Source organism: Gobius niger (genome assembly GCF_951799975.1).
Source record: "Gobius niger genome assembly, chromosome: 12".
NCBI classification, from domain to species: domain Eukaryota; kingdom Metazoa; phylum Chordata; class Actinopteri; order Gobiiformes; family Gobiidae; genus Gobius; species Gobius niger.
This window is the reverse complement of record NC_136863.1, coordinates 1,450,034-1,476,822: the sequence shown is the minus strand read 5'-3', so window position 1 is coordinate 1,476,822 and position 26,789 is coordinate 1,450,034. Positions and strand designations below refer to the sequence as shown.

Below are 26,789 nucleotides of genomic sequence, written 5' to 3'. Positions count from 1 at the left end.
ACCTGTGGGAGGTCCTTTCCCATTAGGGGAGGGATGAAAGCCTCTAAGCACTAACACAGCAACTGACCCTTGACCTTTCATGGGGTCGACTGCTAGATCTGTGCAGTTAGAGAACTAGAGCTTCAGAGGTATTTTTCCCAATTCGACCGTCCTTACCCAGGGAAGGGGAAGTGACATCACCAGTCTGGTGCTTCAGTCCTGAGGCTGAAACCTTGTGTTTCTAATGACATGTTTAAAACCCTGAACTGGAGGAACCGGACACTCCGGCTCAGTGGGCGTCGACCTGCCGTTTGGAGCGTGGGCGTGGCCTGAGCTGTTTGGACAAGCCTCACACTGTAAACGATATGACAGGTGAAAGAAGACTCAGAAAGATCCCGGTGCTGCTGCTGCTCAGGTCAGACGTTTACGTTATTACATCACTAACGAAGAGGAAAGTCGATGGTTTTTCTGGTGTGTTTGTGACGTCCCAACAGTTTGTTTATTCTCACTGCCTGGTTTTTGCTTTTGCAGATAAAGCTGAAGAAAACCGTGTCCTCCTCTGGTGTGTCGTGAACCTTCTGAATTTGCAGGTGAGTTTTCCTCCATTTCTGTGACAGTGAGTCTGAAAAGTGACAGTTTTATTATAATTATAAAAGCCTAATAAAGGTGAGGCACGATTTAAACCTCTCAGTGTTTTAACCTGAACCCGGCACATTTTCTACAGTTTGGCTTCACCCAAATCTTTACTTTAACCTCTTAACTCCCACCTGAACATGTTTTCTCCTGTTCTCCAAGTTCTCCAAATCTAAAAGCTTCTTCAAAACAGCAATAAAAAAAAATAAAAAAAAATTGAGGATGTGAACACAACAAAAAAGCGATAAAAAGTGACCAAAAAGAGCAGCAAAAAATGACAAAAATCCAGCAAAAAAAAGACAAAATCCAGCAGAAAAATGACAAAAATCCAGCAAAAAAAAGACAAAAATCCAGCAGAAAAATGACAAAAATCCAGCAAAAAAAGACAAAAATCCAGCAAAAAAAAGACAAAAATCCAGCAGAAAAAAGACAAAAATCCAGCAAAAAAAAGACAAAAATCCAGAAAAAAAAGACAAAAATCCAGCAGAAAAATGACAAAAATCCAGCAAAAAAAAGACAAAAATCCAGAAAAAAAAGACAAAAATCCAGCAGAAAAGTGACAAAAATCCAGCAAGCTTAACGTGACACGAATCGACCAATCAGAGCCAGTTCCATCTTTTTCCTCACGTCATCAGATTTTTCTTTCCATCATTTTTTTTGTTGGGTATTCAACTCATTTTTGTCATTTTTTGTCACATTTTCATCATTTTTTCGTAATTTTTTAATACATTTTTTGTCATTTTTTTGTCAAAGTTTTATCACATTTTTGTCACATTTTTTGTCATTTTTTCGTCATTTTTTCGTCATTTTTTCGTCATTTTTTCGTCATTTTTTAATCAAATTTTGTCTTTTTTCGTCCATTTTTTATCACATTTTTGTCATTTTTTTGTCATTTTTTGTTATTTTTTTGGTCAAATTTTTATCAAATTTTTGTCACATTTTTTGTCATTTTTTCGTCATTTTTTCGTTATTTTTTAAGAAAATTTTTGTCATTTTTTTGTCATTTTTTTGTCATTTTTTTGTCATTTTTTTTGTCATTTTTTTGTCATTTTTTCGTCATTTTTTCGTAATTTTTTCGTCATTTTTTCGTCATTTTTTAATCAAATTTTGTCTTTTTTTCGTCCATTTTTTATCACATTTTTGTCATTTTTTTTGTCATTTTTTAATCAAATTTTGTCATTTTTTTGTTCAAATTTTTATCACATTTTTGTCACATTTTGTCATTTTTTTTGTCATTTTTTGTTATTTTTTTGGTCAAATTTTGATCAAATTTTTGTCACATTTTTTGTCATTTTTTCGTCATTTTTTCGTAATTTATTTAAGAAAATTTTTGTCATTTTTTTGTCATATTTTTGTCATTTTTTCGTCATTTTTTCGTCATTTTTTCGTCATTTTTTCGTCATTTTTTCGTCATTTTTTCGTCATTTTTTCGTCATTTTTTCGTCATTTTTTAATCAAATTTGGTCTTTTTTTCGTCCATTTTTTATCACATATTTGTCATTTTTTTGTCATTTTTTAATCAAATTTTGTCATTTTTTTTGGTCAAATTTTTATCACATTTTTGTCAACAAAAATCCAGCAGAAAAAAGACAAAAATCCAGTAGAAAAGTGACAATAATCCAGCAAGCTGAACGTGACATGAATCGACCAGTCAGATCCAGTTCCAGCACGTTCAGCGTAAACAAACTTCTCTGTTTTCAGATGGAGTCCGTGACCTTCTGGATCCTGGACGTCACCGTCGTCGGAGCGAAGACCAGGACCCGCCAGGACTACTGTGAGTCTGACTGTAGTCCCGGCTCGGTCCCGGCTCTGATCCCAGACCCTGTTTCTCCTCAGTCTCAAAGTCCGACCTGTACGTGACGCTGGCGTTACCGACGGCGACCGGCATCACCCGACGAACCCGGACCGTCAGCAACAGCCAGAACCCGGAGTGGAACGAGAGCTTCAGCTTCAGAGTCTCCTCCAGGACCAAGGTGAGTCTCCTCCAGGACCGAGGTGAGTCCAGAGTCTCCTCCAGGACCAAGGTGAGTCTCCTCCAGGACCAAGGTGAGTCCAGAGTCTCCTCCAGGACCAAGGTGAGTCTCCTCCAGGACCAAGGTGAGTCTCCTCCAGGACCACGGCGAGTCCAGAGTCTCCTCCAGGACCAAGGTGAGTCCAGAGTCTCCTCCAGGACCAAGGTGAGTCCAGAGTCTCCTCCAGGACCAAGGTGAGTCCAGAGTCTCCTCCAGGACCAAGGTGAGTCCAGAGTCTCCTCAAGGACCAAGGTGAGTCCAGAGTCTCCTCCAGGACCAGGGTGAGTCCAGAGTCTCCTCCAGGAACAAGGTGAGTCCAGAGTCTCCTCCAGGACCGAGGTGAGTCCAGAGTCTCCTCAAGGACCGAGGTGAGTCCAGAGTCTCCTCCAGGACCAGGGTGAGTCCAGAGTCTCGTCCAGGACCAGGGTGAGTCCAGAGTCTCCTCCAGGACCAGGGTGAGTCCAGAGTCTCCTCCAGGACCAGGGTGAGTCCAGAGTCTCCTCCAGGACCGAGGTGAGTCCAGAGTCTCCTCCAGGACCGAGGTGAGTCCAGAGTCTCCTCCAGGACCAGGGTGAGTCCAGAGTCTCCTCCAGGACCAGGGTGAGTCCAGAGTCTCCTCCAGGACCAAGGTGAGTCCAGAGTCTCCTCCAGGACCACAGTGAGTCCAGAGTCTCCTCCAGGACCGAGGTGAGTCCAGAGTCTCCTCCAGGACCAGGGTGAGTCCAGAGTCTCCTCCAGGACCAGGGTGAGTCCAGAGTCTCCTCCAGGACCAGGGTGAGTCCAGAGTCTCCTCCAGGACCAGGGTGAGTCCAGAGTCTCCTCCAGGACAGAGGTGAGTCCAGAGTCTCCTCCAGGACCAAGGTGAGTCCAGAGTCTCCTCCAGGACCAGGGTGAGTCCAGAGTCTCCTCCAGGACCAAGGTGAGTCCAGAGTCTCCTCCAGGACCAAGGTGAGTCCAGAGTCTCCTCCAGGACCGAGGTGAGTCCAGAGTCTCCTCCAGGACCGAGGTGAGTCCAGAGTCTCCTCCAGGACCAAGGTGAGTCCAGAGTCTCCTCCAGGACCGAGGTGAGTCCAGAGTCTCCTCCAGGACCGAGGTGAGTCCAGAGTCTCCTCCAGGACCACAGTGAGTCCAGAGTCTCCTCCAGGACCGAGGTGAGTCCAGAGTCTCCTCCAGGACCGAGGTGAGTCCAGAGTCTCCTCCAGGACCAAGGTGAGTCCAGAGTCTCCTCCAGGACCAAGGTGAGTCCAGAGTCTCCTCCAGGACCGAGGTGAGTCCAGAGTCTCCTCCAGGATCACAGTGAGTCCAGAGTCTCCTCCAGGACCAAGGTGAGTCCAGAGTCTCCTCCAGGACCGAGGTGAGTCCAGAGTCTCCTCCAGGACCAAGGTGAGTCCAGAGTCTCCTCCAGGACCGAGGTGAGTCCAGAGTCTCCTCCAGGACCAAGTGAGTCCAGAGTCTCCTCCAGGACCAAGGTGAGTCCAGAGTCTCCTCCAGGACCACAGTGAGTCCAGAGTCTCCTCCAGGACCAGGGTGAGTCCAGAGTCTCCTCCAGGACCAAAGTGAGTCCAGAGTCTCCTCCAGGACCACAGTGAGTCCAGAGTCTCCTCCAGGACCGAGGTGAGTCCAGAGTCTCCTCCAGGACCGAGGTGAGTCCAGAGTCTCCTCCAGGACCAAGGCGAGTCTAGAGTCTCCTCCAGGACCAGGGTGAGTCCAGAGTCTCCTCCAGGACCACAGTGAGTCCAGAGTCTCCTCCAGGACCAGGGTGAGTCCAGAGTCTCCTCCAGGACCACAGTGAGTCCAGAGTCTCCTCCAGGACCGAGGTGAGTCCAGAGTCTCCTCCAGGACCAAGGTGAGTCCAGAGTCTCCTCCAGGACCGAGGTGAGTCCAGAGTCTCCTCCAGGACCGAGGTGAGTCCAGAGTCTCCTCCAGGACCACAGTGAGTCCAGAGTCTCCTCCAGGACCGAGGTGAGTCCAGAGTCTCCTCCAGGACCAAGGTGAGTCCAGAGTCTCCTCCAGGACCAAGGTGAGTCCAGAGTCTCCTCCAGGACCGAGGTGAGTCTAGAGTCTCCTCCAGGACCAAGGTGAGTCCAGAGTCTCCTCCAGGACCAAGGTGAGTCCAGAGTCTCCTCCAGGACCAAGGTGAGTCCAGAGTCTCCTCCAGGACCAGGGTGAGTCCAGAGTCTCCTCCAGGACCAAGGTGAGTCCAGAGTCTCCTCCAGGACCGAGGTGAGTCCAGAGTCTCCTCCAGGACCAAGGTGAGTCTCCTCCAGGACCAAGGTGAGTCCAGAGTCTCCTCCAGGACCGAGGTGAGTCCAGAGTCTCCTCCAGGACCGAGGCGAGTCCAGAGTCTCCTCCAGGACCAGTCTGATCTTCTTCTTTGTCTACAGTGAGATGTTTCATAACCGCTCGACTCGTTTTGACCAAACCTCGTCAGTAAAGCGTGTTCTTCTTCTCCTCCTGCAGAACGTCCTGGAGCTGCAGGTTCTGGACGACGACTCCTTCACGCGAGACGACCTGGTGTCCACGGTGCTGCTGGACCTGGAGACGGTGGGGCCAAAGGTCCGGCGCCAGCTGGTCCTGAACCCGGAGGTCAGTCTGAGGCCTTAGAGCCGCTCTACACTGCCCCCTAGTGTCAGCTCGGTGGAGGCTTTGGAGAACCTGCTTTATGGACTGTCATTTTTTCCCCACATTTTTGTCATTTTTTGTCATTTTTTAATCAAATTTTTGTCACATTTTTGACACACTTTTTTTGGTCACATTTTTATCACATTTTTGTAATTTTTTTGTAATTTTTTGTCACAATTTTGTCATTTTTTGGGTCATTTTTTTTACAATTTTTGTCATTTTTTGGGTCATTTTTTTAGTCATTTTTTGTCATTTTTTTCACATTTTTTTCATCATTTTTTGAATCAAATTTTTTCATTTTTTTGTCACATTTTTATCACATTTTTGTCACATTATTGTCACACTTTTTTTGTCATTTTTTGTCACATTTTTTTCATTTTTTTGTCACATTTTTATCACATTTTTGTCACAATTTTGTCATATTTTTGTCATTTTTTTTCATCATTTTTTTTTCATCATTTTTTGAATCAAATTTTGTCATTTTTTGTCACATTTTTGTCACATTTTTTTGTCTTTTTTTCGTCATTTTTTAATCACTTTTTTTTTAATTTTTTGGTCACATTTTTATCACATTTTTGTCACAATTTTGTCAATTTTTTGTTATTTTATTGTCATTTGTTTGTCAAATTTTTATCACATTTTTGTCATTTTTTTGAACCCGGAGGTCAGTCTGAGGCCTTAAAGCCGCTCTACACTGCCCCCTAGTCTCAGCTCGGTGCTTTGGAGGCTTTGGAGAACCTGCTTTTATGGACTGTCAGTGATGTTCTCTGCTTTTATGGACTGTCAGTGATGTTCTCTGCTTTTATGGACTGTCAGTGATGTTCTCTGTTTTTATGGACCTGTTTGAGTCTGAAATGAAGACTGATTGGATTGTTTTTGTTGTGATGTTGTGTCAGGATGGAGACGAGCTGGAGCTGGAGCTGCAGCTGAGGACCAGGTCAGACCTTGTAGACTTAACCTGTTAACTCCCGCCTGAACCGAGAGGATCTTTTTCCTCATGTCATTAGATTTTTCTGTCCATCATTTTTTTGTTGGGTATTCAACTCATTTTTGTAACTTTTTTGTCACATTTTGTCACATTTTTGTGATTTTTTCGTCATTTTTTCGTCATTTTTTAATCAAATTTTGTCATTTATTTTTTTTAAATTTATCACATTTTTGTCACATTTTTGTAATTTTTTCATCAACTTTTTGTAATTTTTTTGTCAAATTTTTATCACATTTTTGTCACATTTTTTGTCATTTTTTCTTCATTTTTTCTTCATTTTTTCGTAATTTTTTAATCTAATTTTTATAATTTTTTTGTCAAATTTTTATCATATTTTTGTCATTTTTTCGTCATTTTTTCGTCATTTTTTGTCAAATTTTATACATTTTTTGTCATTTTTTCATCACATTTTTTTTCATTTTTTTGTTATTTTTTGTCACATTTTTTCGTCAAATTTTTATCACTTTTTTGTCACTTTTCCATCATTGTTTTCGTCTCAGTTCTGTCATTATTTTCTCACCTTTTTTCCAGAAGTTTTTGGATTGGGGTAAAGCTGGAGAAAACGTGCTCGGTTCAGGCGGGAGTTAAGGCTTAATAAAGTGTTCTGATTGGTTGATGAAAGCGTGTGATTGTTCCAGTGAGGAGCCGCCCGTCCTGTATCCGTCTAACGGGATCCTCCTGGTGAGTCTCTTTACTGTCATTCAAACACCTGAGATGTTCCCGTTGACCGCGGCGTCCTCTGCTGCAGGCGCCGCCGCTCTCCGCCCTGGACGTCACCGTGGAGAACCTCCAGCACCAGCACTGTGAGTCTGAGGGGGCGGCCGGCGACAAAATGGCAAAAACTCAACAGAAAAGTGACAAAAATCAGGCAAAAAAGAGACAAAAATCCACCAAAAAAGTTACAAAAATCCTCAAAAAAAAGACAAAAATCCACCAAAAAATGACAAAAATCCACCAAAAAAGTGAAAAAAAATCCAACAAAAAAGTGACAAAAATCCACCAAAAAAAGTGACAAAAATCCACCAAAAAAGTGACAAAAATCCACCAAAAAAGTGACAAAAATCCAGCAAAAAAGTGACAAAAATCCACCAAAAAAATGACAAAAATCCAACAAAAAAGAGACAAAAATCCACCAAAAAAGTGACACAAATCCAACAAAAAAATGACAAAAATCCAGCAAAAAAGAGACAAAAATCCAGCAAAAAAGAGACAAAAATCCAACAAAAAAGTGACAAAAATCCAACAAAAAAGTGACAAAAATCCAGCAAAAAAGAGACAAAAATCCAACAAAAAAGTGACAAAAATCCAGCAAAAAAGAGACAAAAATCCAACAAAAAAGTGACAAAAATCCAACAAAAAAGTGACAAAAATCCACCAAAAAAGAGACAAAAATCCAACAAAAAAGTGACAAAAATCCACCAAAAAAGTGACAAAAATCCAACAAAAAAAAGACAAAAATCCACCAAAAAAGTGACAAAAATCCAACAAAAAAAGACAAAAATCCAACAAAAAAAGACAAAAATCCAGCAAAAAAGTGACAAAAAATCCAACAAAAAAAAGACAAAAATCCACCAAAAAAAGACAAAAATCCAACAATAAAGAGACAAAAATCCAGCAAAAAAGTGACAAAAATCCAACAAAAAAATGACAAAAATCCAACAAAAAAATGACAAAAATCCACCAAAAAAAAGACAAAAATCCAACAAAAAAAGACAAAAATCCAGCAAAAAAGTGACAAAAAATCCAACCAAAAAAAGACAAAAATCCACCAAAAAAAGACAAAAATCCAACAAAAAAGAGACAAAAATCCAGCAAAAAAGTGACAAAAATCCAACAAAAAAATGACAAAAATCCAGCAAAAAAGAGACAAAAATCCAGCAAAAAAGAGACAAAAATCCAACAAAAAAGAGACAAAAATCCACCAAAAAAGTGACAAAAATCCAGCAAAAAAGTGACAAAAATCCACCAAAAAAGTTACAAAAATCCTCAAAAAAAAGACAAAAATCCACCAAAAAATGACAAAAATCCACCAAAAAAGTGAAAAAAAAATCCAACAAAAAAGTGACAAAAATCCACCAAAAAAAGTGACAAAAATCCACCAAAAAAGTGACAAAAATCCACCAAAAAAGTGACAAAAATCCAGCAAAAAAGTGACAAAAATCCACCAAAAAAATGACAAAAATCCAACAAAAAAGAGACAAAAATCCACCAAAAAAGTGACACAAATCCAACAAAAAAATGACAAAAATCCAGCAAAAAAGAGACAAAAATCCAGCAAAAAAGAGACAAAAATCCAACAAAAAAGTGACAAAAATCCAACAAAAAAGTGACAAAAATCCAGCAAAAAAGAGACAAAAATCCAACAAAAAAGTGACAAAAATCCAGCAAAAAAGAGACAAAAATCCAACAAAAAAGTGACAAAAATCCAACAAAAAAGTGACAAAAATCCACCAAAAAAGAGACAAAAATCCAACAAAAAAGTGACAAAAATCCACCAAAAAAGTGACAAAAATCCAACAAAAAAAAGACAAAAATCCACCAAAAAAGTGACAAAAATCCAACAAAAAAAGACAAAAATCCAACAAAAAAAGACAAAAATCCAGCAAAAAAGTGACAAAAAATCCAACAAAAAAAAGACAAAAATCCACCAAAAAAAGACAAAAATCCAACAATAAAGAGACAAAAATCCAGCAAAAAAGTGACAAAAATCCAACAAAAAAATGACAAAAATCCAGCAAAAAAGAGACAAAAATCCAGCAAAAAAGAGACAAAAATCCAACAAAAAAGAGACAAAAATCCACCAAAAAAGTGACAAAAATCCAACAAAAAAATGACAAAAATCCACAAAAAAAAAGACAAAAATCCAACAAAAAAAGACAAAAATCCAGCAAAAAAGTGACAAAAAATCCAACAAAAAAAAGACAAAAATCCACCAAAAAAAGACAAAAATCCAACAAAAAAGAGACAAAAATCCAGCAAAAAAGTGACAAAAATCCAACAAAAAAATGACAAAAATCCAGCAAAAAAGAGACAAAAATCCAGCAAAAAAGAGACAAAAATCCAACAAAAAAGAGACAAAAATCCACCAAAAAAGTGACAAAAATCCAACAAAAAAATGACAAAAATCCACCAAAAAAAAGACAAAAATCCAACAAAAAAAGACAAAAATCCAGCAAAAAAGTGACTAAAAATCCAACAAAAAAAAGACAAAAATCCACCAAAAAAAGACAAAAATCCAACAAAAAAGAGACAAAAATCCAGCAAAAAAGTGACAAAAATCCACCAAAAAAATGACAAAAATCCAACAAAAAAGAGACAAAAATCCACCAAAAAAGTGACAAAAATCCAACAAAAAAATGACAAAAATCCAGCAAAAAAGAGACAAAAATCCAGCAAAAAAGAGACAAAAATCCAACAAAAAAGTGACAAAAATCCAACAAAAAAGTGACAAAAATCCAGCAAAAAAGAGACAAAAATCCAACAAAAAAGTGACAAAAATCCAGCAAAAAAGAGACAAAAATCCAACAAAAAAGTGACAAAAATCCACAAAAAAGTGACAAAAATCCAGCAAAAAAGTGACAAAAATCCAACAAAAAAGTGACAAAAATCCAGCAAAAAAATGACAAAAATCCAGCAAAAAAGTGACAAAAATCCACCAAAAAAGTGACAAAAATCCACCAAAAAAAGACAAAAATCCAGCAAAAAAATGACAAAAATCCAGCTAAAAAGTGACAAAAATCCACCAAAAAAGTGACAAAAATCCACAAAAAAGTGACAAAAATCCAGCAAAAAAGTGACAAAAATCCAACAAAAAAGTGACAAAAATCCAGCAAAAAAGTGACAAAAATCCAGCAAAAAAGTGACAAAAATCCAGCAAAAAAGTGACAAAAATCCAGCAAAAAAGTGACAAAAATCCAGCAAAAAAGTGACAAAAAAGTGACAAAAATCCAGCAAAAAAGTGACAAAAAAGTGACAAAATCCAGCAAAAAAGTGACAAAAATCCAGCAAAAAAAGTGACAAAAATCCAGCAAAAAAGTGACAAAAATCCAGCAAAAAAGTGACAAAAATCCAGCAAAAAAGTGACAAAAATCCACCAAAAAAGAGACAAAAATCAGGCAAAAAAGTGACTAAAATCCAGCAAAAAAGTGTCAAAAATCCACCAAAAAAGAGACAAAAATCAGGCAAAAAAGTGACAAAAATCCATCAAAAAAGTGACAAACATCCAGCAAAAAAATGACATAAATCCACCAAAAAAGAGACAAAAATCCATCAAAAAAGTGACAAAAATCCAGCAGAAAAAAGACAAAAAATCCAGCCAAAAAAGTGACAAAAATCCAGCCGTTCTGCTGCTGCGGGGGGGGGAGGGACCCTGTCTGAAGCTCCTCCTCTCTCCTCAGTCCTGACGAGCGGCTGTGCTCCGGCACTGTGAGTCTGAGGGGGCGGCCGTTCTGCTGCTGCGGGGGGAGGGACCCTGTCTGAAGCTCCTCCTCTCTCCTCAGTCCTGAAGAGCGGCTGTGCTCCGGCACTGTGAGTCTGAGGGGGCGGCCGTTCTGCTGCTGGGGGGGGGAGGGGAGGGACCCTGTCTGAACCTCCTCCTCTCTCCTCAGTCCTGAAGAGCGGCTGTGCTCCGGCGCTGAGGCTGAGCGGGGCGTTCCAGGAGAGTCTGCGGGTCCAGGACCAGGAGAAGCTGCGTTTCCACGTGAACCGGGACCTGGAGGCGGAGCTGGAGCTGACGGTGAGTCAGCGCCGCGGGTCCCGCCGGGTTTCAGACGCTGGACTGAGCTGACGGCGTTTCTGGTTCTCAGGAGGTGAACGCGGAGAGCGAAGCCAAGGAGAAACAGGAAGTGTCTCTGTCGTCTGTGCCTCTGAAGCCCCTCCCCCCTCAGCACTCTGAAAAGGTCTCTCTCACCCTGGACAAGGTACGACACTACTACTACTCATACTACTACTCATACTACTACCCATACTACTACTCATACTACTACTACCCATGCTACTACTACCCATGCTACTACTACCCATACTACTACTACCCATACTACTACTACCCATACTACTACTACCCATACTACTACTACCCATGCTACTACTACCCATACTACTACCCATGCTACTACTACCCATGCTACTACTACCCATACTACTACCCATACTACTACTACCCATACTACTACTACCCATACTACTACTACCCATGCTACTACTACCCATGCTACTACTACCCATGCTACTACTACCCATGCTACTACTACCCATGCTACTACTACCCATACTACTAACCATGCTACTACTACCCATGCTACTACCCATACTACTACTACCCATACTACTACAACCCATGCTACTACTACCCATGCTACTACTACTCATACTACTACTACCCATGCTACTACTACCCATACTACTACCCATACTACTACTACCCATACTACTACAACCCATGCTACTACTACCCATACTACTACCCATACTACTACTACCCATGCTACTACTACCCATACTACTAACCATGCTACTACTACCCATGCTACTACTACCCATACTACTACTACCCATGCTACTACTACCCATGCTACTACTACTCATGCTACTACTACCCATGCTACTACTACTCATACTACTACCCATGCTACTACTACCCATGCTACTTATACCCATACTACTACCCATGCTACTACTACCCATGCTACTACTACCCATGCTACTACCCATGCTACTACTACCCATGCTACTACTACCCATACTACTACTACCCATGCTACTACTACCCATGCTACTACTACCCATGCTACTACTACCCATGCTACTACTACTCATGCTACTACTACCCATACTACTACCCATGCTACTACTACCCATGCTACTTATACCCATGCTACTACTACCCATGCTACTACCCATGCTACTACTACCCATGCTACTACTACTCATGCTACTACTACTCATACTACTACCCATGCTACTACTACCCATACTACTACCCATGCTACTACTACCCATGCTACTACTACCCATGCTACTACTACCCATACTACTACCCATGCTACTACTACCCATACTACTACCCATGCTACTACTACCCATGCTACTACTACCCATACTACTACCCATGCTACTACTACCCATGCTACTACTACCCATACTACTACCCATGCTACTACTACCCATGCTACTACTACCCATACTACTACCCATGCTACTACTACCCATGCTACTACTACCCATGCTACTACTACCCATACTACTACCCATGCTACTACTACCCATATTACTACTCATACTCGTACTACTATTACTGCGACCCTTTGTTGTGCTGTGTGTGTTGGAAGTTACTGGATTCATCTTCTTCTTCTTTTCTCGTTCTGAATCTCGTCTCCACTTTGACCGGACAGTCATCTGACCTGAGTTCATCTCTGCTGAGAGAGGAGACTCTGGACTCTGGACAGTTTTTGTTTCATGCGGAAAGTTTCAGCCGTTACAGAGACATTAACCATAAACCGAGTCCAGAATTCAGTGTTTTGTTTGTTTTGTGAATAAAGTTTATTAAAAAAGTCTGATGTTTTTAGGACACGGTGGATCTGCTCCTGGAGGCCAAGGAAATGTAAGTCTGCCTTTTCCTCTGACCCTCCTCCACCTCCTCCTCCTCCTCCTCTGACCCTCCTCCTCTGACCATCCTCCTCCTCTGACCTCTGACCTCTGACCCTCCTCCTCCTCTGACCCTCCTCTGATCCTCTCTCCTCCTCTGACCTCTGACCTCTGACCCTCCTCCTCTGATTTTTTGAATCAAATTTTGTCATTTTTTTGTTCACATTTTTATCACACTTTTGTCACATTTTTGTCATTTTTTTTGGTCATTTTTTGTCGTGTTTTTGTCGCTTTTTGGGTCGTTTTTTGTCACGTTTTTTGTCACATTTTTATCACATCTGACCCTCCTCCTCTGACCTCTGACCCTCCTCCTCTGACCTCTGACCCTCCTCCTCTAACCCTCCTCCTCCTCTGATTTTTTTGGTCAAATTTTTATCACACTTTGTCACATTTTTGTTATTTTTTTTGGTCATTTATTGTCGTGTTTTTGACTCTTTTTGGGTCGTTTTTTGTCACATTTTTTCGTCAAATTTTGATCACATCTGACCCTCCTCCTCCTCTGACCTCTGACCCTCCTCTCCTCTGACCCTCCTCCTCCTCCTCTGATCCTCCTCCTCTGATCCTCTGACCTCTGACCCTCTCCCTCAGCCCGGTGAAGGACCTGGCTGTGCGTCTGGACCAGGATGTTCCTCCTGAGGAGAAGGAGTTCCTGCAGAAGAGGAAGAAGGTCGTGGCCAGAGCTGTTCAGACTCTGCTGGACCTGGACTCTCCGCTCTCGGACACACAGGTCTGAGACGAACTAAACATCTGGGTCTGGGAGGGCATCTGCCTCTCTCTGACCTCTGACCTCTGACCCCCTCTCTGCTGCAGGTGCCGGTGGTGGCGGTGGTGGCGTCGGGGGGCGGGGCCAGGGCCTGCACGGCGACGCTGGGGGCCCTGAAGGGTCTGAAGGAGCTCGGAGTCCTGGACGCCGTCACCTACATCACTGCGGTGTCCGGGGCCACGTGGTGAGTCTCCCCCGCCCGCCTAAAACATGTACAATAGGCCCTCAACCCCCGCCGTGACCGAGCGCTTTTACTACAGCTCAGCTTTACCCAAATCTAAAAGGTCAGAGCCTCGAGGCCAGAGCAGCGCCTCATTTAAAAACTACAAGATCTTTTTCCTCGCGGTGTTTTTGTTTTGTTAAAGCTTCTTCTTCTTCTTCTTCTTCTTCTTCTTCTTCTTCTTCTTCTTCTTCTTCTTCTTCTTCTTCTTCTTCTTCTTCTTCTTCTTCTTCTTCTTCTTCTTCTTCTTCTTCTTCTCGTTTCTTTTGTTGCGTTTTCGTCCCCGTTTAAACTCTTAACTCCTGTTTTCTCCTGTTCTTCAAATCTAAAAGCTTCTTCAAAACAGCGACAAAAAACGAGAAGAAAGTGAGGACAAAAAAGTGCCAAAAAGTGACCCAAAAAAGCTGCAAAAGAGCACAAAAAAAGACAAAATCCAGCAAAAAAATGACAAAAATCCACTAAAAAATGTTAAAAATCCAGCAAAAAAAATGACAAAAAACAACAACAAAAAAGCCAAAAATCCACCAAAAAAAGCGACAAAAAAACAGCAAAAGAATGTAAAAAATCCAGCAAAAAAATGTTAAAAATCCAACAAAACAGCGACAAAAAACGAGAAGTAAGTAAGGACAAAAAAGTGCCAAAAAGTGACCAAAAAAGCGGCAAAAATCCAGCAAAAAAGTGACAAAAATCCAGCAAAAAAGTGACAAAAATCCAGCAAAAAAGTGACAAAAATCCACAAAAAAAGTGACAAAAATCCACAAAAAAAGTGACAAAAATCCAGCAAAAAAGTGACAAAAATCCAGCAAAAAAGTGACAAAAATCCAGCAAAAAAGTGACAAAAATCCACACAAAAAGTGACAAAAATCCACAAAAAAAGCGACAAAAAATCCAGCAAAAAAGCGGCAAAAATCCAGCAAAAAAAGGCCACAAATCCAGCAAAAAAGTGACAAAAATCCAGCAAAAAAGTGACAAAAATCCAGCAAAAAAGTGACAAAAATCCACAAAAAAAGTGACAAAAATCCACAAAAAAAGTGACAAAAATCCAGCAAAAAAGTGACAAAAATCCAGCAAAAAAGTGACAAAAATCCAGCAAAAAAGTGACAAAAATCCAACAAAAAAAGCGACAAAAATCCAGCAAAAAAAAGACAAAAATCCACCAAAAAAAGCGACAAAAATCCACCAAAAAAGTGACAAAAATCCACCAAAAAAAGCGACAAAAATCCAGCAAAAAAAGCGACAAAAATCCAGCAAAAAAAAAGACAAAAATCCAGCAAAAAAAAAGACAAAAATCCAGCAAAAAAACAAAACAAAAATCCACCAAAAAAGCGACAAAAATCCACCAAAAAAGCGACAAAAATCCAGCAAAAAAAAAGACAAAAATCCACCAAAAAAAGCGACAAAAATCCAGCAAAAAAGTGACAAAAATCCACCAAAAAAAGCGACAAAAATCCAGCAAAAAAAAGACAAAAATCCACCAAAAAAAGTGACAAAAATCCAGCAAAAAAACAAAACAAAAATCCACCAAAAAAGCGTCAAAAATCCAGCAAAAAAAAGACAAAAATCCAGCAAAAAAATGACAGAAATCCAGCAAAAAAAAGACAAAAAAACAGCAAAAAAATGTAAAAAATCCAGCAAAAAAAGGGACAAAAATCCATCAGAAAAATCACAAAAATCCACCAAAAACCAAAAACCACAAAACCACATGAGGGAAACAAAAAGCGCCGACATGGCAAAGACGAGGTAATGCGTTTGGTTTTGGCGGGTGGTCAGAGGTTCAGAGCACAGACCGTGACCTCTGACCCCTGACCTCTGACCTCTGACCCCGCCGTGTCCTCAGGGGCGTTTCCAGAGTCTACCAGGACGAGCTCTGGTCCCAGAACCTGGACTCCATCATCGCCCAGACCAAAGAGCAGATGACCAAAGACGTGAAGAGCGCCCTCACGGTGGACAAGCTGCGCTACTACCACGAGGAGCTGGAGGAGCAGGAGCGCCGGGGCCACCTGGTGTCCGCCGTGGATATGGCAGGGCTGATCGTGGAGCACGTCGTCTATGGAGAGGTGACTCCTCCCCAGACGCCTCCTCTGCCTCCTCTGTAACATGTTCTACCTCTGCCTCCTCTTCCTCCTCTGTCTCCTGTGTCTCCTCTTCCTCCTCTGTAACATGTTCTACCTCTGCCTCCTCTGTCTCCTCTTCCTCCTCTTCCTCCTCTGTCTCCTCTTCCTTTCTTCTTTTTTTTCTTCTTTTTATTTTGTTTTCTTTTCCTTTTTTTGCTTCTTTTTCTTTTTTTCCTTTTTTTTCTTTTTTCTTTTTCTTCTTTTTCTTTCTTTTCTTCTTTTCCTTTTTTTTCTTTTTTTTCTTTTTCTTCTTTTTCTTCTTTTTCTTCTTCCTCTTCCTCCTCTTCCTCCTCTTCATTTCTTCTTTTTCTTCTTTTCCTTTTTTTTCTTTTTTCTTTTTTCTTTTTCTTCTTTTTTTTTTTTTTCTTTTTTTTCTTTTTCTTCTTTTTCTTCCTCCTCTTCATTTCTTCTTTTTGATCTTTTTCTTCTTTTTTTCTTCATTTTCGTCTTTTTTTACCTTTATTTTTCTTTTTTCCCTTTTTTTTCTCTTCTTTTTCTTCTTTTTTTTTTTCTTTTTCTTCTTTTTCTTTTTCTTCTTTTTTATCTTTTTCTTTTTCTTCTTTTTCTTCTTTTTCTATTTTTTCTTTTTCTTCTTTTTGTTTTTCTTCTTTTTTTCTTCTTTTTTTTCTTTTTCTTCTTTTTGTTTTTCTTCTTTTTTTCTTCTTTTTTTTTCTTTTTCTTTTTTGTCTTTTTTTTCTTTTTCTTCTTTTTCTTCTTCTTCTTTTTCTTCTTTTTTTTTCTTCTTTTTATTTTTTTATTTTTCTTCTTCTTTTTCTTTTTCGTCTTTTTTCTCTTTTTTGTTTTTCTTCTTTTTTTTCTTTTTTTTCTTTATCTTCTTTTTCTTTTTTCTTCCTCCTCTTCCTCCTCTTCTTCCTCTTCCTCCTCCTCCTCCTCTTCCTCCTCTGTAACATGCTCTTCCTCCTCTTCCTCCTCTTCCTCCTCTGTCTCCAGAAGAACAGCAGCACTCTGCCGGACCAGCAGAGGGCGCTGAAGGACGGGCAGAACCCTCTCCCCATCTACACCGCCGTCAACTCCATCCAAGCAGCCGACGGGCACCAGTCTGAGGCCGGTAAAGCGACCCCCCCCCCCCCCCCGTCCCCCCCCCCAGTCCCACATGTGGAACATCTGCTCACCTCGTGTCCTCCTCAGAGTGGGTGGAGTTCACGCCGTTCGAGGTGGGGCTGCAGAAGTACGGCGCGTTCGTGCGGGCCCAGGACTTCGGCTCCAAGTTCTTCCTGGGACATTTGATCCAGAAGCTCCCAGAGATCAGGCTGCCCTTCCTCATCGGTGAGACCTCCTCCTCGTCTTCTTCTCTCCTGTTCTCCTGCTGGACCGTCTGAAGCCTCTGTGTGTGTGTGTGGACCTCAGGGATCTGGAGCAGCATCTTCTCCTACACCCTGGAGACCATCATGAAGAAGCTGACGGGATCCGAGTCGCAGTGGGCGGAGGACGAGACGGTCATTCACAGCATCGGTAACGCCCGTCCCGTCTCAGACCTGGTTTAGTCCTGGTTTAGTCCATGTACTGCATGTTTAGACCTGGTTTAGACCTGGTTTAGTCCATGTACTGTAGGTTTAGACCTGGTTTAGACCTGGTTTAGTCCATGTACTGTAGGTTTAGACCTGGTTTAGACCTGGTTTAGTCCATGTACTGTAGGTTTAGACCTGGTTTGGTCCATGTACTGTAGGTTTAGACCTGGTTTAGTCCATGTACTGTAGGTTTAGACCTGGTTTAGTCCATGTACTGTAGGTTTAGACCTGGTTTAGTCCATGTTCTGTAGGTTTAGACCTGGTTTAGTCCATGTTCTGTAGGTTTAGACCTGGTTTAGTCCATGTACTGTAGGTTTAGACCTGGTTTGGTCCATGTACTGTAGGTTTAGACCTGGTTTAGTCCATGTACTGTAGGTTTAGACCTGGTTTAGTCCATGTACTGTAGGTTTAGACCTGGTTTAGTCCATGTTCTGTAGGTTTAGACCTGGTTTAGTCCATGTACTGTAGGTTTAGACCTGGTTTAGTCCATGTACTGTCAGTTTAGACCTGGTTTAGTCCATGTACTGTAGGTTTAGACCTGGTTTAGTCCATGTACTGTCAGTTTAGACCTGGTTTAGTCCATGTACTGTAGGTTTAGACCTGGTTTAGTCCATGTACTGTAGGTTTAGACCTGGTTTAGTCCATGTAATGTAGGTTTAGACCTGGTTTAGTCCATGTACTGTAGGTTTAGACCTGCTTTAGTCCATGTACTGTAGGTTTAGACCTGGTTTAGTCCATGTACTGCATGTTTAGACCTGGTTTAGTCCATGTACTGTAGGTTTAGACCTGGTTTAGTCCATGTACTGTAGGTTTAGACCTGGTTTAGTCCATGTTCTGTAGGTTTAGACCTGGTTTAGTCCATGTACTGTAGGTTTAGTCCTGGTTTAGTCCATGTACTGTGGGTTTAGACCAGGTTTAGTCCATGTATTGCAGGTTTAGACCTGGTTTAGTCCATGTACTGTAGGTTTAGTCCTGGTTTAGTCCATGTACTGTAGGTTTAGACCTGGTTTAGTCCATGTACTGTAGGTTTAGACCTGGTTTAGTCCATGTACTGCATGTTTAGACCAGGTTTAGTCCATGTACTGTAGGTTTAGTCCTGGTTTAGTCCATGTACTGTAGGTTTAGACCTGGTTTAGTCCATGTACTGTAGGTTTAGTCCTGGTTTAGTCCATGTACTGTGGGTTTAGACCAGGTTTAGTCCATGTGCTGTAAGTTTAGACCTGGTTTAGTCCATGTACTGTGGGTTTAGACCAGGTTTAGTCCATGTGCTGTAAGTTTAGACCTGGTTTAGTCCATGTACTGTAGGTTTAGTCCATGTACTGTAGGTTTAGTCCTGGTTTAGTCCATGTACTGTAGGTTTAGACCTGGTTTAGTCCATGTACTGTAGGTTTAGACCTGGTTTAGTCCATGTACTGCATGTTTAGACCTGGTTTAGTCCATGTACTGTAGGTTTAGTCCATGTACTGTAGGTTTAGTCCTGGTTTAGTCCATGTACTGTAGGTTTAGACCTGGTTTAGTCCATGTACTGTAGGTTTAGACCTGGTTTAGTCCATGTACTGCATGTTTAGACCTGGTTTAGTCCATGTACTGTAGGTTTAGACCTGGTTTAGTCCATGTACTGTGGGTTTAGACCAGGTTTAGTCCATGTACTGTAGGTTTAGACCAGGTTTAGTCCATGTACTGTAGGTTTAGACCAGGTTTAGTCCATGTACTGTAGGTTTAGACCTGGTTTAGTCCATGTACTGTGGGTTTAGACCAGGTTTAGTCCATGTGCTGTAAGTTTAGACCTGGTTTAGTCCATGTACTGTAGGTTTAGTCCATGTACTGTAGGTTTAGACCTGGTTTAGTCCATGTACTGTAGGTTTAGTCCTGGTTTAGTCCATGTACTGCATGTTTAGACCTGGTTTAGTCCATGTACTGTAGGTTTAGACCTGGTTTAGTCCATGTACTGTAGGTTTAGACCTGGTTTAGTCCATGTACTGTAGGTTTAGTCCTGGTTTAGTCCATGTTCTGTAGGTTTAGACCTGGTTTAGTCCATGTTCTGTAGGTTTAGACCTGGTTTAGTCCATGTACTGCATGTTTAGACCTGGTTTAGTCCATGTACTGTAGGTTTAGACCTGGTTTAGTCCATGTACTGCATGTTTAGACCTGGTTTAGTCCATGTACTGCATGTTTAGACCTGGTTTAGTCCATGTACTGTAGGTTTAGTCCTGGTTTAGTCCATGTACTGTAGGTTTAGACCTGGTTTAGTCCATGTATTGCAGGTTTAGACCTGGTTTAGTCCATGTACTGTGGGTTTAGACCAGGTTTAGTCCATGTACTGTAGGTTTAGTCCTGGTTTAGTCCATGTACTGTAGGTTTAGACCTGGTTTAGTCCATGTACTGTAGGTTTAGTCCTGGTTTAGTCCATGTACTGTAGGTTTAGACCTGGTTTAGTCCATGTACTGTGGGTTTAGACCAGGTTTAGTCCATGTACTGTAGGTTTAGACCTGGTTTAGTCCATGTACTGTAGGTTTAGACCTGGTTTAGTCCATGTACTGTAGGTTTAGACCTGGTTTAGTCCATGTACTGCATGTTTAGACCTGGTTTAGTCCATGTACTGTAGGTTTAGTCCTGGTTTAGTCCATGTACTGTGGGTTTAGACCTGGTTTAGTCCATGTACTGTAGGTTTAGTCCTGGTTTAGTCCATGTACTGTAGGTTTAGACCTGGTTTAGTCCATGTACTGTAGGTTTAGTCCATGTACTGCATGTTTAGACCTGGTTTAGTCCATGTACTGTAGGTTTAGACCTGGTTTAGTCCATGTACTGTAGGTTTAGACCTGGTTTAGTCCATGTACTGTAGGTTTAGTCCATGTACTGCATGTTTAGACCTGGTTTAGTCCATGTTCTGTAGGTTTAGACCTGGTTTAGTCCATGTACTGTAGGTTTAGACCTGGTTTAGTCCATGTTCTGTAGGTTTAGACCTGGTTTAGTCCATGTTCTGTAGGTTTAGACCTGGTTTTAGTCCATGTACTGTAGGTTTAGACCTGGTTTAGTCCATGTTCTGTAGGTTTAGACCTGGTTTAGTCCATGTTCTGTAGGTTTAGACCTGGTTTAGTCCATGTACTGCATGTTTAGACCTGGTTTAGTCCATGTTCTGTAGGTTTAGACCTGGTTTAGTCCATGTTCTGTAGGTTTAGACCTGGTTTAGTCCATGTTCTGTAGGTTTAGACCTGGTTTAGTCCATGTACTGTAGGTTTAGTCCTGGTTTAGTCCATGTACTGTAGGTTTAGACCTGGTTTAGTCCATGTTCTGTAGGTTTAGACCTGGTTTAGTCCATGTCCTGTAGGTTTAGACCTGGTTTAGTCCATGTACTGTAGGTTTAGACCTGGTTTAGTCCATGTACTATAAGTTTAGACCTGGTTTAGTCCATGTACTGTAGGTTTAGACCTGGTTTAGTCCATGTACTGTAGGTTTAGACCTGGTTTAGTCCATGTCCTGTAGGTTTAGACCTGGTTTAGTCCATGTACTGCAGGTTTAGACCTGGTTTAGTCCATGTACTGTAGGTTTAGACCTGGTTTAGTCCATGTCCTGTAGGTTTAGACCTGGTTTAGTCCATGTACTGCAGGTTTAGACCTGGTTTAGTCCATGTACTGTCGGTTTAGACCTGGTTTAGTCCATGTCCTGTCCCGTCCCGTCTCAGAGGAGGACAGCGGAGCTTCTCTGGACACGCTGGTCCTCGTCCCGGACTCTGGACTCAGCTCCGTCTTCAGCGGGTTCTTCCTGGACCGTCCCATCCTGAACCGCACGGCCAACTTCACCCGAGGCCTGACCCTGCACCGGGACTACAGCCGCAGGAGCAGCTTCCAGGCCGCCTCAGGTACTCCCGCAGTTCCTGAGCTCTGAGGGGATCAGACCAAGGCCGTGGGAACCCAGGGTGCTGAGGGCGCCGCAGCACCCCCTGGTGGATAGTTTGTGAACAGCAGGCAATATTAACCCCTTAACTCCCACCTGAACCGGGCACATTTTCTCCAGCTTTACCCCAATCCAAAAGCTTCTGGAAAAAAGGTATGAAAATAGCAACAAAACTGAGACGAAAACAAGGATGAAAATGTGAAAAAAGTGAGAAAACATTGACGAAAAAGTGACAAAAAATCTACAAAAAATGGACGAAAAAGTGAGAAGATTTTGACAAAAAAATTGACCAAAAAATTGACCAAAAAATGCAAATAATTTGACGAAAAAATTTATAAAAATGGACAAAAAAATGACAAAAAAGTGAGAAAAAATTGAGAAATAATGGACGAAAAAGTGATAAGAATTTGACAAAAAAAATGCGAATAGCGACAAAACTGAGATGAAAACATTGACGAAAATGTGACAAAAAATTTACAAAAATGGACAAAAATTTGACGAAAAAATGAGAAAAAATTGATGAAAAAAAATCTGGAAAACAAAACTGAGATGAAACCAAGGATGAAAATGTGAAAAAAGTGAGAAAACATTTACAAAAAATGACAAAAATTGACAAAAATTTGAAAAAAAAGTGAGAAAAAATTGACGAAAAATTGAGAAAAAATTGACAAAAAAGTGATAAGAATTTGACAAAAAAATGCGAATAATTTAAAGAAAAAGTGAAAAAAAGTAACGAAAAGTTGACAAAAAAGTGATGAAAAAAAATCTGGAAAAAAAGTGTGAAAATAGCGACAAAACTGAGATGAAAACAAGGATGAAAATGTGAAAAAAGTGAGAAAACATTTACAAAAAATGACAAAAATGGACAAAAAATGGACAAAAAAGCGATAAGAATTTGACAAAAAAATGCGAAAATTTGACGAAAAAGTGACAAAAAATTGACAAAAAAGTGAGAAAAATTTGATGAAAAATTGAGGAAAAAATGGACGAAAAAGTGACAAGAATTTGACAAAAAAGTGAAAAAAAAGTCATGAAAATTTGACAAAAATGAGACGACTGCCCAACAAAAAAAGTTAAAAGTGAAAAAAATCTGACGTGAGGAAAAAGATCAATTTAGTTTTGTAGATCTTTGCTTTCAAATGAGGCGTTACACTGGCCTACAGGATTTGGGTAAAGCTGAACTGGAGAAAATGCTCTCGGTTCAGGCGGGAGTTAAGAGGTTAATAAATAGGATTTATGCACAGAAAAAGTATTTTGGGGGTAAATGCGCCCCCTAAACTAAAACATCTTCCCACGGCTCTGGGTCAGACACATGTCCTCACGGGTGTCCTGTTTCTGCAGAGTCTCACCCAGATGCCCTCCCGAACCGCCTGACCCCGTCCGAGCCGGCTCTGCGTCTCATCGACTCGGGTTTGTCCATAAAGATCGCCGTCCCGTCAGTGCTGCGCCCGCAGAGGCTCGCCCACGTCCTCCTCATCCTCAGCAACGGCTGGGACCCCGACAAGCCCTTTGAGGTGAGCGGGTCTGAGCCTCAGAGGAGGATCAGCAGGTCTGAGCCTCAGAGGAGGATCAGAGGAGGATCAGAGGGTCTGAGCTTCAGAGGAGGATCAGAGGAGGATCAGAGGAGGATCAGAGGGTCTGAGCCTCAGAGGAGGATCAGGGGTCTGAGCTTCAGAGGAGGATCAGAGGAGGATCAGAGGAGGATCAGAGGAGGATCAGAGGAGGATCAGGGTCTGAGCTTCAGAGGAGGATCAGAGGAGGATCAGAGGAGGATCAGAGGAGGATCAGAGGAGGATCAGAGGAGGATCAGAGGAGGATCAGAGGGTCTGAGCTTCAGAGGAGGATCAGAGGAGGATCAGAGGAGGATCAGAGGGTCTGAGCCTCAGAGGAGGATCAGGGGTCTGAGCTTCAGAGGAGGATCAGAGGAGGATCAGAGGAGGATCAGAGGAGGATCAGAGGAGGATCAGGGTCTGAGCTTCAGAGGAGGATCAGAGGAGGATCAGAGGAGGATCAGAGGAGGATCAGAGGAGGATCAGAGGAGGATCAGAGGAGGATCAGAGGAGGATCAGAGGAGGATCAGGGTCTGAGCTTCAGAGGAGGATCAGGGTCTGAGCTTCAGAGGAGGATCAGAGGAGGATCAGAGGAGGATCAGGTTCTGAGCTTCAGAGGAGGATCAGAGGAGGAACAGCGGGTCTGAGCTTAGGACCAGCCCAAACTCGCTTTACCTGGGTTTAGTTCTGGTTTAGTCCATGTACTGCATGTTTAGACCTGGTTTAGACCTGGTTTAGTCCATGTACTGCATGTTTAGTCCTGGTTTAGTCCATGTACTGCATGTTTAGACCTGGTTTAGACCTGGTTTAGTCCATGTACTGTAGGTTTAGACCTGGTTTAGACCTGGTTTAGTCCATGTACTGCATGTTTAGACCTGGTTTAGACCTGGTTTAGTCCATGTACTGCATGTTTAGTCCTGGTTTAGTCCATGTACTGCATGTTTAGACCTGGTTTAGACCTGGTTTAGTCCATGTACTGTAGGTTTAGACCTGGTTTAGTCCATGTACTGTAGGTTTAGACCTGGTTTAGTCCATGTACTGTAGGTTTAGACCTGGTTTAGTCCATGTACTGTAGGTTTAGACCTGGTTTAGACCTGGTTTAGTTCATGTACTGTAGGTTTAGACCTGGTTTAGTCCATGTACTGTAGGTTTAGTCCTGGTTTAGTCCATGTACTGTAGGTTTAGACCTGGTTTAGTTCATGTACTGTAGGTTTAGACCTGGTTTAGTTCATGTACTGTAGGTTTAGACCTGGTTTAGTCCATGTACCGTAGGTTTAGACCTGGTTTAGTCCATGTACTGTAGGTTTAGACCTGGTTTAGTCCATGTTCTGCAGGTTTAGACCTGGTTTAGTCCATGTACTGTAGGTTTAGTCCTGGTTTAGTCCATGTACTGCATGTTTAGACCTGGTTTAGACCTGGTTTAGTCCATGTACTGTAGGTTTAGACCTGGTTTAGTCCATGTACTGTAGGTTTAGTCCTGGTTTAGTCCATGTTCTGCAGGTTTAGACCTGGTTTAGTTCATGTACTGTAGGTTTAGACCTGGTTTAGTCCATGTTCTGCAGGTTTAGACCTGGTTTAGTCCATGTACTGTAGGTTTAGTCCTGGTTTAGTCCATGTACTGCATGTTTAGACCTGGTTTAGACCTGGTTTAGTCCATGTACTGTAGGTTTAGACCTGGTTTAGTCCATGTACTGTAGGTTTAGTCCTGGTTTAGTCCATGTTCTGCAGGTTTAGACCTGGTTTAGTTCATGTACTGTAGGTTTAGACCTGGTTTAGTCCATGTACTGTAGGTTTAGACCTGGTTTAGTCCATGTACTGTAGGTTTAGTCCTGGTTTAGTCCATGTACTGTAGGTTTAGACCTGGTTTAGTCCATGTACTGTAGGTTTAGACCTGGTTTAGTCCATGTACTGTAGGTTTAGACCTGGTTTAGTCCATGTACTGTAGATTTAGACCTGGTTTAGTCCATGTACTGTAAGTTTAGACCTGGTTTAGTCCTGGTTTAGTCCTGGTTTAGTCCATGTACTGTAGGTTTAGTCCTGGTTTAGTTCATGTTCTGTAGGTTTAGTCCTGGTTTAGTCCTGGTTTAGTCCTGGTTTAGTTCATATACTGTAGGTTTAGTCCTGGTTTAGTCCTGGTTTAGTTCATATACTGTAGGTTTAGTCCTGGTTTAGTCCTGGTTTAGTTCATATACTGTAGGTTTAGTCCTGGTTTAGACCTGGTGGAGCATGACCAGCCTTTGAACCTGAGCTCCTGATGTCTGTGCAGGTCCTGGAGAAGACGCTGGAGTTCTGCCGCGAGCGCAGGATCCCGTTCCCCTCAGGAGCCTTCGAGAACCTCATGAAGGAGCCGCTCAGGGAGGTCTACGTGTTCGAGGACCTCCAGACGCCCGGGGCCCCCATCGTCCTGCACCTGCCCCTGGTCAACGACTCCTTCAGGGAGTACAAGGCCCCAGGTGAGAGTGACAGTGCCTCTCCTACAGTAGTAGTAGTAGCAGTATTTGCAGTAGTAGTATTTGCAGTAGTAGCAGTAGTAGTATTTGCAGTAGTAGTATTTGCAGCAGTAGTATATGCAGTAGTAGTAACAGTACTGTGTCCAGGCGTGCGGCGTCAGACCGCGGCGGAGCGGGCGGACGGTCAGGTGGACGTGAGCTCTGAAGACTCTCCTTACACCACGGACAACTTCACGTACTCGGCCCAGGACTACGACGCGCTCGTCCACCTCACGTCCTACAACGTCCAGAACAACCGGGACGCCATCGTGAGCGCCGTGCGCCGCGCGCTGAACCGCCTGTGACCAGACCACGCCCACGTGACGAGACCACGCCCACATCAGGAGACCACACGCACATCAGGAGACGCCATCGTGAGCGCCGTGCGCCGAGCGCTGAGCCGCCAGTGACCAGACCACGCCCACATCAGGAGACCACGCCCACATCAGGAGACCACGCCCACATCAGGAGACCACGCCCACATCAGGAGACCACGCCCACATCAGGAGACGCCATCGTGAGCGCCGCGCGCTGAGCCGCCAGTGACGCCATTCTGAGCCCACCTTATCCACATCGTGGGATTTAACGAGTATTTTTTAAATGGAAGAGTTGACGGCATTTGCAAATCAAAAACAAGATACGTTTTCAATGTATTGGGAAAAATGGGTCGCCTACATGAAAATGAAAAAGCCTAGTTTGATTTTGTGTCAGAAGTTAAAGAAAACATAATGGTCACTCCCTGATGTTCTGTTTCTGTGTTTTTCTGGGTTTTTTTTTCTATTTGTTTTTTTTGATGGGACGGTGAACAATAATACTGTGCTCATGTTTGCACTCATAAGTAAACTGTACCCATCTTTAAACTGCAAACATTTACAAATAAAATAAATAAAAAAATAAAATAAATAAAACCTCTGCATCACTGGCTGCTATGGGCATAAAAGGAGAGAAACTCATGATGTGGACCCCCTCCTCCCCTGACCTCAAGTAAGTAAGTAATGTTTATTTATACAGCACCTTTCACAGACAAAAGTCACAAAGTGTTTCACAAAAATACAAAAGAAAAAAAATTCTTTGTAGAAATACAAAGTACATTTACATTTACAGTCACAAAAAACGTGGTCATGAAACAACCCTTATTCCACTGGAATTTAAAACGCTTTCTGAAACAAGTAGGTTTTCATTTTACTCTTAAGGCGAGACACTTTAGGTGAAAGTATTGATGTTTCCCGCAGTGGTGGAAGTGGAGATTTGTATCTGTTTTCCTCCCTTTACATCTTAGTTTTCATGTCAGATATAAAAATGATGATGTTTATTTGATGATGTTTTGTCTGCGAGGTGGGGGCGACCCGGA

General features: G+C 42.1%; 1 protein-coding gene across 1 annotated transcript; it reads left to right on the top strand.

Annotated features, from left to right (window-relative positions):
- Window positions 1–2,301: 2,301 nt before the first annotated feature.
- Window positions 2,302–25,743, top strand: LOC306971971 (cytosolic phospholipase A2 zeta-like; the record flags this gene model as incomplete). The annotated part of the gene is made up of 19 exons (XM_079568414.1): window positions 2,302–2,386; window positions 2,449–2,585; window positions 5,085–5,210; window positions 6,143–6,183; window positions 6,873–6,915; window positions 6,983–7,037; window positions 10,842–10,969; window positions 11,040–11,153; window positions 12,801–12,835; window positions 13,468–13,606; window positions 13,762–13,826; window positions 15,700–15,919; window positions 16,928–17,045; window positions 17,126–17,263; window positions 17,345–17,449; window positions 21,188–21,364; window positions 22,741–22,913; window positions 25,216–25,402; window positions 25,547–25,743. Exons 1-19 carry the CDS (start codon window positions 2,314–2,316, stop codon window positions 25,741–25,743), a joined length of 2,271 nt encoding a protein of 756 aa, XP_079424540.1. The 5' UTR covers window positions 2,302–2,313.
- Window positions 25,744–26,789: the final 1,046 nt, after the last annotated feature.